This window comes from Chiloscyllium punctatum, chromosome 7 (assembly GCF_047496795.1).
Source record: "Chiloscyllium punctatum isolate Juve2018m chromosome 7, sChiPun1.3, whole genome shotgun sequence".
In the NCBI taxonomy this organism is placed as follows: domain Eukaryota; kingdom Metazoa; phylum Chordata; class Chondrichthyes; order Orectolobiformes; family Hemiscylliidae; genus Chiloscyllium; species Chiloscyllium punctatum.
In genome coordinates, this window is record NC_092745.1 from 59,891,691 (window position 1) to 59,907,040 (window position 15,350).

Genomic DNA, 15,350 nt, shown 5'->3' on the forward strand with positions numbered 1-15,350 from the left:
TCATTACTGGTGGCATTCTGTGGACGTTCTGTTCTGCTGTTCTCCTGGCTTGTGGGGTTTTGAGAAGTGGTTAGTATTCAACACATTGTGGTACTACCTGTTTCCTGAGGCATTCATGTAGGAAGTACAGTTGCTGGCAATCCCCTGATCCAGCCGAAGCTTCGGGTCCGCTATGTGGACGACACCTTTGTCATCATGAAACACGACAAACGAGAAGAAACCCACAAACACATCAACAACATCCTTACTGGTAAAATGTTCACCAAAGAGGAAGAGAACAACAGACTCCGCTTCCTAGATGTCATAGTAGAATGAAAAGTCAATGGAGAGTTGCAAGCCAGTGTCTATAGGAAAGCCACACATAGTGACCAGATGCTCAACTACAGGAGCAATCATTCCAATACCCACAAAAGGAGCTGCATCAGGGCACTATTCAAATGAGCCACAAGACACTGCAGCACCCAGGAACTATGAAAAGCTGAGGAGAAACACCTATCCAACGTATTCAGGAACAGGCACCCAATAAACACAGTCTGCCGATTCTTACACAGACCTAAACAGGAAGGCACAACACACCCAGAGACTCTAGCCACATGAACCTATATTAAAGGACTTCTCGAAGATGAAGACCAGACTACTCCCGAGGCATCATGGTAGTCCACAAACCTACCACCACACTGAAACAACTCCTGATGAATTTAAGGGACCCCATACCAACAATTAGCAAAACGAGCATCATATACAAAATACCTTGCAACAAACATTACATTGGACAAATGGGCAGGAAACTAGCTGCCGGGTTACATGGGCATCAACTCGCCACCAAAAGACATGACCAACTATCACTAGTATCCATACATCCAGACAAAGAGGGACACCAGTTCAACTGGGACAATACATCCATCCTGGGACAGGCTAAACAAAGTCACAGGCAGGAATTCCTAGAGGCCCAGCATTCAAACAGGAACTCCATTAACAAACATATCGATTTGGACCCCATTTACCAACCTCTCAGAAACAGAACTGGAAATGGTATCATGTACCACAACAGACCAAGACAGATAACTATCAAGCAGGACAGAACATCAATTCTTCACTGAAGGCTCACTGATGATGGTACCTAGCATGGTGACAAAATGTCTGAGAACTAACCCACCAGCTCAGCGAGCAAACTTACAACCTTTTGTCCTACTATTGCTTTAAATCATCCTGTTCCTCCCTTGATTTCTTTTACAATTCATATGCAGGACAGACTTGAACTCTGAAGTAAACAAAAATTTAGAATAATTCAGAATTTTCTTCTTGCAGTATCACCAGTGCCCCTGTTCATAACATTACTGCGTGGAATTTAAGGATGTCATGAGAGGTAATCCTACAAAAAAATAACTCACCACAAGCTGCCTCTAATAAGTAGTCCTAAAAAGGTGCTAAAAAGGAGATCTGCATATAACTCAGTTACGTTTAGGATTATGGGGGAAACCAACAATGTAAATGTCCCTCTAAATGTCTTTCTGCCTCCACTAGACCAGTGGTCCTAAGCTGCTCAGTTCTTTGATACAGGACCTTCCCCATTCACCTCCATATTTGGCATGATCGTGTTCAACCTGTGGTTACTCACTGCACAGTGTAGCTGCTTCATCGGAGCCATCGGCACATTCCTCTTCTCCGTCACAGCGCCAGTTCTCCATGATGCACTCACCATTGTCACAGGTAAATTCTGTTGCTGCACAGGTTTTCTTAGCTGTTTGATAAACAAAATACACAACACTTAGTGCTTTGGAAAAATATTGTTCAATTGTTACTGAATTGTAAAAGGGTCAGAGCGATTATCCATTGCTTTGTACCCACCTCAGGCAAGCAGGTACCATGTTTAAATATTTATTTGGCGAGAAAGAATGTGCTTTCTCCCAATATTCAGGTGGAGCATAATTTCTAAAGGGCACCCACATGAAAAGGCTAGACTAGGAATCAACTTTGGTATGAGTTGATTAAAGGGCACAAGTGCATCATACTCAACTGTTTTTTTTCCTACTTTTCTCACATTAAAACTCCCAGGTTCCAGCCTTTATACCAATTATCCTTGGATCACACAGAAATTAGAGCAAAGAAACAGGCTATTTGGTCCAAATAATCTGTTCTGTTACTTCATGATCCTATTCCCACTTTACTTCAACTCATCCCATAGTGTGCCTTTCTATTCCTGTTTCCCCATGTAATTATCTTGTGAATGATTGCTGTGAGAGACAGAGAAGGGGAGAGGGAGAGAGAAGGGGAGAGGGAGAGGGAGAGGGAGAGGGAGAGGGAGAGAGGGAGAGGGAGAGGGAGAGGGAGAGGGAGCAATGCAACACAGGCTTGGTTCAGCCAACTCAGCCATCCCTGCCAAAGGAGCAACGTCTCAATCCACCAGGAATAGTTAGAATGCAATGGCCACCGTACTTTAAAAGAATCCTATACACAAGCATCTTTCACCCTCTCGAAGTAAGGTCTAGGATATGGAAAATCAGGATTTTCATGGGCCAGTCCAGCAGCAAGACCTGAATGTCACACAGCAATCACAACCCAGGAAGCTCAGCGTTATACATGGGCATTGCTGCCCCAAGTGAAGCATGATGGGAAGACAAGGTCAGCTCAAACAGCAAGGCAGTTTATACACTTCCTTCCGAAAGGGTAAACATGAACACGAGCACCTACTCAATGGGGTTGATTTTACCATAAAAAGCAGTTGAGTATGTTCATGAGCCTCCTTGTGGGATAAATGAATTGCCCCATGATCCTTTGACTCCACCTAACCCACAAGCAGTACACCGGTCAGTACACACCCTAACCCTCAAAATAACAGATGAGGCTAAAGAGGAATTCTATGCCCCTCTTGATCAATTGTTGCCTTGTGTTCCAAAGGACAAAATACTGACTGTTTGGTGAGTTCAATACCAGAGTTGAGGGTGAAAAGCCTCTGCAAAAGTGTAATTGGAAGTTGGAGCGAAAATAGATAGCAATGGAGTCCAAAACAACAATAGAAAATGATGGAGAAACTCAGCAGGTCTGGCAAAATCAGGACTGAGGGAGAGTCACTGGACACAAAATTATTGTTTTCCTTCATACTGATGGAGCCAGACCTGCTGAGTTTCTCCAGCATTTTCTGCTTTTGCTTCAGACCTCCAGCATTCATAGTTCTTTGTTTTTATCAAAGTAACAGAGTCTTCCTCCTACCAAAATGCCTGGAACATGGTCGGGTAACGACAAACACCACTTCAAAGAGACAAATGCAAGACTCCATGGCAACACCCTCACTCCAGAAATGGGCATTTGTTTGACTGCACAGTCATCCAAGTGAGAGACAGCAAGGATGTTTGCAGCAGCCACATCAAGAAAGAAGCAGATTGTCACTGAATCCAACCCACTACCTCTACTAGCCTGGCCGAAAACCAGCAACAGCACTGCCAGAGGAAATTCAATGGACTCCTGGCACTCTGCAAAGACAGACCTACTCAGTCAGCGTATCACAATCAACTTGACAAACAGGAACTGCAGAATATCTGAAGTATCTTGTTCACCTTTAAAGCTATCAGACAAAAATAAATGCATTAAGACTGGTTTGACAAGATTAGCCAAGCATACTCAGAGTTACTAAATCATAAGCACAAGGCATTCCTGAACTGGAACCAATACGCAAAGGGGAGAAAGCAAGTCTTCCAACTAGCAACATGAGATCGACTACACCCACCCAAACAGAGGATGGTGGTCTCAATGTCTTATCCAAACGTTGGCACCCCTCCAAGAGGGTTTGGGTTAGGGTTAGGTTTACCAGTTTCCTAACAACACACTGAAATGCCAGTCTGGCACATGGCCAAGGCACTGAAGTGGAAATGAAATCCCTTGATCTTCCAAATCAGAGGAAAGAGGGGGCTTGGATATGGCTGACATCTTGATCCTCTCTTAATCCTTTGGAACCAATGGGCAATATTTTAACTCATTCCAAGACCCTTTCACCTCCAGAAAGTAATCAGATCAAATGTATCTCGAAAATTGAAAGGGCACATTTGGCAAGGGATGACCGTTCTAATCATGGAATATGGGTTAGAGGGATACGAACCCATCTGGATCATCCATTCCACAAACATGCAGTATTTGTTTGAATTTATCTACAAGCAACTACATACCAGATCCTGATGTGTGAGCAGCTTCACACGGGTGGTTTTGAAGTTTTACCCAGTTACCATTGGTGATAGGACCAGGTCTTGCTGCTTTGCCCTTTACACTTGAGTAGCCTGCCTGGGAACAATGAGCAGAGTTTTACCCTTCGCCAGTCATGTGGAAGATTGGGTTGGGGGGGGTGACGAAGGATTGCAAAAAGCATTTTAAACACTCCCCTCACAACTCCAATGGAGGCTGCCAACCAAATCCTGGTAGTATCCTGGACCCGCTGAAGTCCAGTCTCAACTAACTCTGCTTCAGGAGTGGTATTACTAGGACTACATGCCAGCCAACTGATTGGCCAGCAGCTCTCAATGGCAGGATGGCTCACCCTTAGACAATGAACACACGCCTGAGCTTTCTAAGGCTAGGGTAGCTCACAGCACAGATAAAACATGTGTAATGGTAGTGGCGGGGGGGGGGGGGGGAAGCTGGCATATAATCGTCTCAGAGGTAAAAACAATAACTGCAGATACTGGAAACCAAATTCTGGATTAGTGGTGCTGGAAGAGCACAGCAGTTCAGGCAGTATCCAACGAGCAGCGAAATCGACGTTTCAGGCAAAAGCCCTTCATCAGGAATGATGAAGGGCTTTTGCCCGAAACGTCGATTTCGCTGCTCGTTGGATGCTGCCTGAACTGCTGTGCTCTTCCAGCACCACTAATCCAGAATATAATCGCCTCAGCCATGTCAGTGCCAACATGGGGAGGGGACAAAACAAGAAGGGAGAAAATTAAGGAAGACCAGAAGACTCACCCCCAACTTCTCAAGAGCAAGTCAGATGTGGGTAATCAATGCCAGCTGAATCAGTGACACTCGCATCCTGTGAATTACTATTTTTTTAAAACCACCAGTGTATTGAGGATCACCAGCCAACCGCCAAGCTGTTGTTATCCACCTCTGTGTCACAGAGTCCACGAGGTTCATATTGAACTGAGAGACCAACCGCTGAAAAAGACAGGGATGGTTTCAGTGCACCTTCCTCATACAGCACAAATACCTTTACATGGCCTCTGGAGAAATCTCCCAATGCTTCATACACTGCAAATGACTCATATCTCAGCAACTGCTCTGCCATATTCGACACTGCAAACTCCTATCAAACCACAACCTGAATGCCCAGTTGTCAGGTTTTAAGACCAGCTGTTGAGAAGGGAATGTTAACCTGTTCTCTGGGACTTCAGAGGAAAATGGCTACTTCCTATCATTCACTACTTCATTCTCACTTCCCCATCCCTCACCATCGTATAAAACCATCACCATCTTCTCTCTGCAAATACGTCAGCTTTTCTCACTGACCGATATTAATTAATCCTTGGCTGTCTTCCTTTTCCAGCTGTTACCACTCCACCGATAATTCTAAGATGGAACACCGCGTCAGAGATCAAAGAGAAGAAGCTGGAAAGTGCTCCTTACTCAACTACCTGGATCGCAAGTAGTTGCAAGTGAAGGTGCCAGACTTTAACTTAAGTGATTAGTTAATATGCAAATCTACCTTTCCAAAACAGACAATGAAACTAATGCCATCAGTAAAATACGTGTCTGCCTAATAATAATTTCACTAGCTTCTCATCATAATTAAACATTAGTCGTACTTGCAGTGCACTGTGATGAACAAAAACATGACAGGGTGGCATTATAAACTAACTAGCTGCACTCACTCACCAAAATGCTGCAATAACTATAAGTAGAGATATTTATGGTCTGCATCAGGCAGAAGGAAAGAGTAGCCACTGGGTTCAGACCAACACACAGCCAGACACAGAACTGCACCATATCTACCAAATATTATAGGGATGGCATATCCAATGACAGTAATGGTCAGCTACAACATAAACTCTTGCCATTATCTTCTGCAGACTTGCTTCAATGCTATAAATGAGAATAGTGTCAGGAGTGACAGAAAACACTGACTTCTTGCCAAATTATATGTTTAAAACAGCATGCTGATATTTTACCTTAAATAAAATCCACTTAAGAGACGAATCTAAACTGCACCTGGACTGGAAAAGTCAGTGTGTTATCACCAATAACATCATTGCACAGAAGGTACAAGCAGGGAAATAGTACAGTGATAATGATGGACAGAAAATCTTCAATTGTTCCACAGGACATTGCTGTTATGTTATTCTAGCACAACAGGGCTGGGGCAAGAGTGCAGAGGATAGCAGACCAGGGTTAAGTATTGGAGGTATGAGCATAGACACATGCACTGAAGCTTTACAACATCAGTGGAGCTCAGGGAGCATTTATGTACAATTTTCCCTCAGGCGATTAAATCGGTCATATTCATTTATTGTATACAATGAACAAAGACAAGAGAAAAAAAAGATAAATTGCAGGAATTTAGCAAACATTTAACACCCTGAATGGGGACAGCAGTAAGTATCTGCTTGCTGAAATTCTAGGAACCAAAAGGCAGAGGGGTGGAACATATACATTTGCTACCTTCATTTGTGTGGAAACTTACGTACAATTCCTGACTTATTAAATACACTTATCAAAAGGAGTGTTAGATCAGTTTGCTTCAATTACAGAAAAGTGGTATCAAATTGTTGTATGGCAGTTAGTTGCAACTTTCAGGCTACTGCATCATGGCACCCGAGGAGTGGTGACTTGGTTGCTGGCTGGGTCAGGCACTGCCAGTGCTGAAGCAGTAGTGGGAGGACACTATGGCAACATTGACTGAAACGATAGTCTCCGATGTTGGTGTCTGGATTAGTGGTGCTGGAAGAGCACAGCAGTTCAGGCAGCATCCAAGGAGCAGAGAAATCGAAGTTTCGGGCAAAAGCCTTTCATCAGGAATAAAGGCAGTGAGCCTGAAGCATGGAGAGATAAGCTAGAGGAGGGTGGGGGTAGGGAGAGAGTAGCATAGAGTACAATAGGTGATTGTGGGAGGGGATGAAGGTGATAGGTCAGGGAGGAGAGGGTGGAGTGGATAGGTGGAAAAGGAGATAGGCAGGTAGGACAAGGCCGGACAAGTCATGGGGACAGTGCTGAGCTGGAAGTTTGGAACTAGGGTGAGGTGGGGGAAGGGGAAATGAGGAAACTGTTAAAGTCCATATTGATGCCCTGGGGCTGAAGTGTTCCGAGGTGGAAGATGAGGCGTTCTTCCTCCAGGCGTCTGGTGGTGAGGGAGCGGCGGTGAAGGAGGCCCAGGACCTCCATGTCCTCGGCAGAGTGGGAGGGGGAGTTGAAATGTTGGGCCACAGGGCGGTGTGGTTGATTGGTGTGGGTGTCCCGGAGATGTTCGCTAAAGCGCTCTGCTAGGAGGCGTCCAGTCTCCCCAATGTAGAGGAGACCGCATCGGGAGCAACGGATACAATAAATGATATTAGTTGATGTGCAGGTAAAACTTTGATGGATGTGGAAGGCTCCTTTAGGGCCTTGGATAGAGGTGAGTGAGGAGGTGTGGGGATCAGGTTTTACAGTTCCTGCGGTGGCAGGGGAAGGTGCCAGGACAGGAGGGTGGGTTGTAGGGGGGCATGGACCTGACCAGGTAGTCACGGAGGGAACGGTCTTTGCGGAAGGCGGAAAGGGGTGGGGAGGGAAATATATCCCTGGTGGTGAGGTCTTTTTGGAGGTGGCAGAAATGTTGGCGAATGATTTGGTTTATGCGAAGGTTGGTAGGGTGGAAGGTGAGCACCAGGGGCATTCTGTCCTTGTTACGGTTGGAGGGGTGGGGTCTGAGGGCGGAGGTGCGGGTTGTGGATGAGATGCGTTGGAGGGCATCTTTAACCATGTGGGAAGGGAAATTGCAGTCTCTAAAGAAGGAAGCCATCTGGTGTGTTCTGTGGTGGAACTGGTCCTCCTGGGAGCAGATATGGCGGAGGCGGAGGAATTGGGAATACGGGATGGCATTTTTGCAAGAGGTAGGATGGGAAGAGGTGTAATCCAGGTAGCTATGGGAGTCGGTGGGTTTGTAAAAAATGTCAGTGTCAAGTCGGTCGTCACTAATGGAGATGGAGAGGTCCAGGAAGGGGAGGGAGGTGTCAGAGATGGTCCGGGTAAATTTAAGGTCAGGGGGGAATGTGTTGGTGAAGTTGATGAATTGCTCAAGCTCCTCGTGGGAGCACGAGATGGCGCCAATGCAGTCATCAATGTAGCAGAGGAAGAGGTGGGGAGTGGTGCTGGTGTAATTACGGAAGATGGACTGTTCTACATAGCCAACAAAGAGACAGGCATAGCTGGGGCCCATACGTGTGCCCATGGCTACCCCTTTGGTCTGGAGGAAGTGGGAGGATTCGAAGGAGAAATTGTTAAGGGTGAGGACCAGTTCAGCCAAACGAATGAGTGTGTCGGTGGAAGGGTACTGTTGGGGACGTCTGGAGAGGAAAAACCTGAGGGCTTGGAGGCCCTGGTCATGGTGGATGGAGGTGTAGAGGGATTGGATATCCATGGTGAAGATGAGGCGTTGGGGGCCAGGGAAACGGAAGTCTTGGAGGAGGTGGAGGGCGAGGGTGGTGTCTCGAATGTATGTGGGGAGTTCCTGGTCTAGGGGGGATAAGACATTGTCAAGGTAGGTAGAGATGAGTTCAGTGGGGCAGGAGCATGCTGAGACAATGGGTCAGCCAGGGTGGTCAGGCTTGTGGATCTTGGGAAGGAGGTAGAACCAGGCAGTGCGGGGTTCCCGGACTATGAGGTTGGAAGCTGTGGGTGGGAGATCTCCTGAGATGATGAGGTTCTGGTATGGTCTAGGAGATGATGGTTTGGTGATGGGGGGGTGGTGTCATGGTCGAGGGGTCAGTAGAAAGAGGTGTCCTCGAGTTGGCGTTTGGCTTCAGCAGTGTATAGGTCAGTGCGCCAGACTACCACTGCGCCCCCTTTATCCGCTGGCTTGATGGTGAGGTTGGGATTGGAGCAGAGGGATTGGAGGGCTGCGCATTGTGAGGGTGAGAGGTTGGAGTGGGGGAGGGAGGTAGACAGGTTGAGGCGGTTAATGACCCGGCGGCAGTTGGAAATGAAGAGGTCGAGGGCAGGTAATAGGCCAGCATGGGGTGTCCAGGTGAATGCAGTGTGTTGGAGGTGGGCGAAGGGGTCCTCAGAATGTGGGCGGGAGTCCTGATTGTGAATGTAAGCTCGGAGGCGGAGGCGACGGAAGAATTGTTTGACGTCACGGCGTGTATTAAATTCATTGATGCGTGGACGGAGGGGGATGAAGGGGAGTCTTTTGCTGAGGACTGATCGTCCATCCTCAGTGAGGGGGAAGTCTGGAGGGATGGTGAAAACTCGGCAGGGCTGGGAGCTGGGATCTGGTGTGGGTTTGGAGCTGGGAGTGGGGGAGGAACCTGTAACTGGAGTGGGTGTGATGGTGGGGGGAATGGGGGTGGAGTCATGAGCAGGGGTGGTGTTCCCCTCAGGGTTCTGGGGGGGTGGGGATAGTGACAGTGGGGTCTGTGGGGGGCGTGTCAGCAGAATACAGGTGAGTGGCGTTGGTGGGGGCGGCGATGTTGGTGTTTCTGGCACAGATGGTGAAAAGGTGAATTGGCCCAGCAGCAAAAGATGGCGCCTGAGGATTAGTGACTTTGACATTAGTTGGGTCTGGCGAGGCAGTAGTGGTTCTGAGCTGGACTTCTCTATAAAGCTATAGCTTTTCATTTTCTCTTATTCTTAAACTAGCAAAATGGTGTCAGGTTATGGTGACAAATAAAAGCTTTTCACTGCATTTTATTGTATTTCACTGTCAAATATGTGTGACTTTAGCTCAATCATTCATCAATCAAATTACCATTCTACAGTAGAGGAGTAGCAACATCAAATTTCACAAATACAGAAATGGAAAGGTTTTGCTTCTGTTAAGTAGACATAAAATCTCAACAGCTCGCCAGATTCTTAGCTTTAGAAACACGGTCTGTGAGCACAAGAACTGAAGTATCCAATTTGAAAATGATGGTTTCCCCATGTGATGCTGTTGTCTTACAGCCTGTCATTAATAATAATCAACTGCATTAAAAATAAAATCTACAAGCGGTTCTGCATCAGACCTAATGTAGAGCCCATGGATAGTCCCATGCTGTTTAGTTCCATTGTTCAAACATTGATTGCCATTTGATACACAATCAATCATCCTCCTAGCTCTGGCCTCCAAACACTACCAGATACAACAAAAGGCAATCCACGCCTAAAAATAAGTCACTGAAGAGATATCAGCTTCCAGCTGGTAGGAATATATAACTTCATTATTTCAGTTCTACAAACCAAACAGAGAGATGGCAAAATAAAAACTACAAACCGCTGTAGACATTTCAATGTCAAAATATAAAATCCAGTGGGACCAAGCCAAGCTTGTCTAACCTTTCCACATTAGAAGACACACTCAGACCCAGTAAAACCTAGTAAACCTCCTCTGAACTACTTGCAATTAATTTACATCCTTCCTTAAATAAGGAGATCAAAATGCACACAATATTTGAGGCAGTGTCACCAATGCTCCATACAATTGAAGCATAAAATCTTTACTTTTAATGTTTAAGCGCTCTTGCATCAAAGTTTTATGTCCCATTACCCTTGCTGTACCTGTACCAATCACACTAACCTTTTGCAACACACACTAACACACCTAAATTGCTCTGCACCTCAAATTCTGCATGCTTTCTCTGTTTATGTTACACCGTGCTGCTTCATCCTTCCTATCAAAATGAACAACTTCACGTTTTCCCACATTTTATTACATCTACCATTTTTTTGCCAACTCACTCAACCTACCGATATCGGTCTACAACTTCCTTATGTCTTCTCCACAATATACTTGGCTAATCTACCTTGGTGTCATCTGCTAACATCGTAACCCCACACACCACGATCAGCTTTTATTTTCTGCAAAAAACTTTGATTTCTTTCTGTAAAACCACGTATAGTATGTCCACTTGCTCCCTTTTGTCTACAGCACATGTCACAATGTCAAATTAAGTCCAATAAATTAGTAAAACATGATTTCCCTTTCAGAAAACCATGCTGACTCTTCCCACTTACCCTGGGCTTTTTCAAGTGAACCGTTATAATTTCCCGATGGTCAATTCTAACATATTCCCACAACAGACCTCAAGCTACTAGGTTTATAGTTTCCTGCTTTCTGCCTCCCTAGTTTTTATTAATACAGCGGTTACACTTGTTACTTTATAGTTCAATGGGATCTTTCCAGGATCTGGGGAATTTTGTAAAATTAGCATCAACGTATCTCTAACCTCATTAGTAACTTCTTTTCAGACTCTGCAAAGAGGCTAATCTGAATTCGGAGACATGTCACCTGCAGGTCCAGCAGTTTGCTTAGTTTCACTTCTCTCACAATTTTAATTTTGCCACTTTCTCTCTCCCTGCAACTTCTTAATTTTAGCTATTATTGGAAAGATTTTCTGTATCCTGTAATGCGGCATGAAGGCAAATTATTTAGGGTGGCACAGTGACACAGTGGTTAGCACTGTGGCCTCACAATGCCAGGTACCCAGGTTTGATTCCAGTCTTGGGTGACTGTCTGTGTAGAGTTTGCATGTTCTCCCAGTGTCAGTGTAGGTTTCTGCCACACAGCATGGAAAAAGACCGTTTGGTCCAATCATTCTATGTCGACCATAATGCCAAATTAAACCAGCCTGCACTTGGCCTATATCCCTCCAAACAGTTCTTATTCAGCTATTTATCTAACTGTCTTTAAATGTCGTAAACTGTACGCTCATCCATCACTTTCTCTGGAAAATTCATTCCACATACGAACCATTGTATATAAAAAAAATTGCCTCATGTCTTTTTAAAATCTTTTTCCTTCCACCTTAAGAATATGCCCCTTGTCTGGAAATCTCCCACCCTAGGGAAGTTAATGGTAGATGTGTTCTGCATAGAGTGGGAAATTTCAAGACTGGGGGCATATTTTTAAGGTGAGAGGAGAAAGATTTTAAAAAAAGACAATCGGGGCAATGTTTTTTTTAAAAAACAGAGAGAGTGATTCATGTGTGGAATGGATGTGGGTACAGTTACAATATTTAACAGACATTTCGATAAGCCCATGGATAAGAAATGTTTGGAGGAATATGAGCCAAGTGTGGGACAAGTTTAATTTGGGATTATGGTTGACATGGACTGGTTGGACTGGAGAGTCTGTTTCCATGCTGTATTCCTCTGTGCATCCTATCTATACCCGTCATGATCTTAAACCTCTAGAAGGTCACCCTACAAACTCCTACGTGCAATTGAAAAAAATCTCAGCCTTTCCAACCTCTTTCCGCTCCGCCCCCACACCCAATCCCCATGAATCAAACCCTCCAGTCTCAGCAACATCCTAGTAAATCTTTTTTGAACCCACTCCAACTTAATAATATCCTTCCTATAACAGCACGACCAGAACTGGTATAGTACTCCTGAAGAGACCTCACCAATGTCCTGTACAAACTTAATGTAACAACCCAACTCCTATTCTCATAAGTCTGAGCAAGAATGCTAAATGCCTTCTTAACCACTCTATCTATACGTGATGCAAACTTCAAAGAATTATGTATCTGAATCCCTAGGTCTGTGTGTTGTAAAACACTACCTAAGGACCTACTTCTAATTGCTTGTTTTACCAAAATGCAACACCTCACATTTATCAAAATTAAACGCCATCTGTCACTCTTCAGCCCATTGACCCAATTGATCAAGATCTCTTTGTATGCTGATAGCCTTGTTCACTATCCAGTATTCTACCAATCTTGGTTTCATCTGCAAACTTACCAAGCATACCTTCCCATCTAAGTCATTTACATAAATGACAAACAAAAGTGGACTCAGCACCAATCCCTGTGAAGCACCAATGGTCACAAGGTCTCCAGTCCAATAAAACAGCCCTCCACCATCACTCTGTTTCTTGCGTTTAAGCCAATTTTGTATCCAATTGGCCAGCTCACCCTGAATCTCATCTGATGCAACTTTACTAAATAGTCTACTATGCAGAACCTTGCCAAAGGCTTCACTAAAATTCAAGTAAATAAAGTCTACTATCTCCAGTTTTCTTCCACAGCACAAAGATGTGCAGGTTTGATGGACTGACCACGCTAAGTTGTCTGTAGTGTCCAGATATGTGCAGACTAGGTAGATTAGCTATGTAGGAGGACTGAAAAGTAGAGCTGAAATGTAGGAAATGATGCAAGTAATTAGACAATTATTCCAATATTATTTTCAATTTACTTATGAGAAATAGAACCTTATGCTCTATCCAGGACATTAAATGGGTTGATAGAAGGGTTCTTGATGGAGCATTTAGGTCTAACCCTGTTGTTCCTGTCTACAGTGATAACAGTAGGCAAGCTTTTACTCCAACTAGTAATTATCTGCCTAGTTGTAAGACTGATCAAAACAAAATCTCCTGCTGCTAAAATCAGCATGAGAATTCTCTGCCACCAAGTAGGACAGTAATTTATTTTTTATGATGTCTTCTTGGGAGTTATTCAGTTTCATTAGATTAATACTATAAAGTCAAGTAATTTCAAGCATTGCCATATTAATTCCAAACCCTATAATCAGGCTGTCAGGGAGAACTATGATTTCCTGTTGGCAATAAGGACAGAGCTAGAATCTACACACTGACCTATTCCCTGCAAAAAACTGCTCAAGGGTGGGTGCGCTGCTCATTTCTCCACACCTTGCAATTTCCTCTTCAGCTGCTCATGGGAGCCTCCCATTTCAACCTCAATTTGTCTAATGTTACTATTCTCTTTCTCTCCCTTGGTCTATGTAACTGTAGCCTTCCTTCAGCAAATTCTCATGCCTTAGAATGTGATCAATCTGATCTGTTACCTTTTCCTGATAATATTCCCTTATGATTTTTCCTTGATCCACCACCATGCTGAGAAAATCTTCATTGCGCTTGTGCTGTTCTCTCCAAATGACACACTGTCTTTTTTCAGAACCATATTTCACAACTTTCTGGAGAAAATTAGTTCCAAGTAAGATCAATGTCCGAATCTAATTCGGAATCACAGGAGGGAATGCCTCAGTGCCACTAAGGAATCCACATTAAATGAGCTTGAGGCAATCTCAATTGCTAATCGCTAGTGTGTTCAGAGCTAAACATTAGTCCATCTGGTTAAACAATGATCGGGAATCTCTGTGATGGAGATTGAAAGGTTGGTTTTTATAGTGCAGTAAGAAGTTTTCCATAAGTTTGGGATTCAGATACAAACTAGAGGGAGCTGTACTTTTGCTGATGTTAGATTAGATTACTTACTTACAGTGTGGAAACAGGCCCTTTGGCCCAACAAGTCCACATCACCCCGCCGAAGCGCAACCCACCCATACCCCTACAATCTACCCCTTAACTAACACTGCGGGCAACCTAGCATGGCCAATTCACCTGACCTGCACATCCTTGGACTGTGGGAGGAAACCCACGCAGACACGGGGAGAATGTGCAAACTCCACACAGTCAGTCGCCTGAGGCAGGAATTGAACCCAGGTCTCTGGCGCTGTGAGGCAGCAGTGCTAACTACTGTGCCACCGTGCCGCCAAAGCAACAGAGTTGAAACCGCTTTTCTCTATGACAAATTAAATGTGGTACCAATCCCAGGAGAGGATGCTTCATAAGCTAGCTGGAGAAATTGCCCACTTTTCTAGTGCTAGGTTACTCAAGTGAAACTGGTATGTGTTGTTCATATGGTATTTGCAAAGGGAGTTGGTAATATATGGGAACAATACAATCCGGAAACTAATCTCAAAGCCACTCTTCATCCAGAATTGGATAAATATTATTGTTCCTGCAGTGTTGCTAAGCCAAAATCCTGGAAATCGATGGAAATCGTCTAACAGCTGACATCCAAGCATTTGCATTTTCTAGCTAAAGAGTTACTGGTCAGTAGTCAGGAGCAACAAACCTCGATTATTTCAGTCTTCCACAGTAGAGAATCCCTATCCATTAACTATTGTGAGGGTTTAAACTGTGACAAAAATAGGAATTGCTGGAAAAACTCAGCAGGTCTGGCAGCGTCTGTGGAGAGTGAAACAGAGTTTAAACTGTGATCACCTTCCTAATTTATTGAAGCTCAGAGTCACTGTTTACCCATTAAGCCAGAGAAATTCTCAAAACAGCTGAAATGGAAAAGTTAATGCATAATAATAATACCAAATGCTGATTAACTTTACATGCTTAAAGCAGGTCCAAGCACTATAAAAAAAAACACAGGAATGATAAAAAG

At 44.4% G+C, this 15,350-nt stretch overlaps 1 protein-coding gene across 5 annotated transcripts in view; it reads right to left on the reverse strand.

Moving 5' to 3' along the window:
• The window catches only part of lrp8 (low density lipoprotein receptor-related protein 8, apolipoprotein e receptor), a 111,741-nt gene that overhangs the window by 42,774 nt on the left and 53,617 nt on the right, over positions 1 to 15,350 (reverse strand). For all 5 annotated transcript variants that reach the window (XM_072573716.1, XM_072573714.1, XM_072573713.1 and 2 more), the window contains exon 3: positions 1,619 to 1,741. In XM_072573716.1, the coding sequence (XP_072429817.1) occupies positions 1,619 to 1,741 (123 nt within the window). The remainder of the gene's footprint in view (positions 1 to 1,618; positions 1,742 to 15,350) is intronic.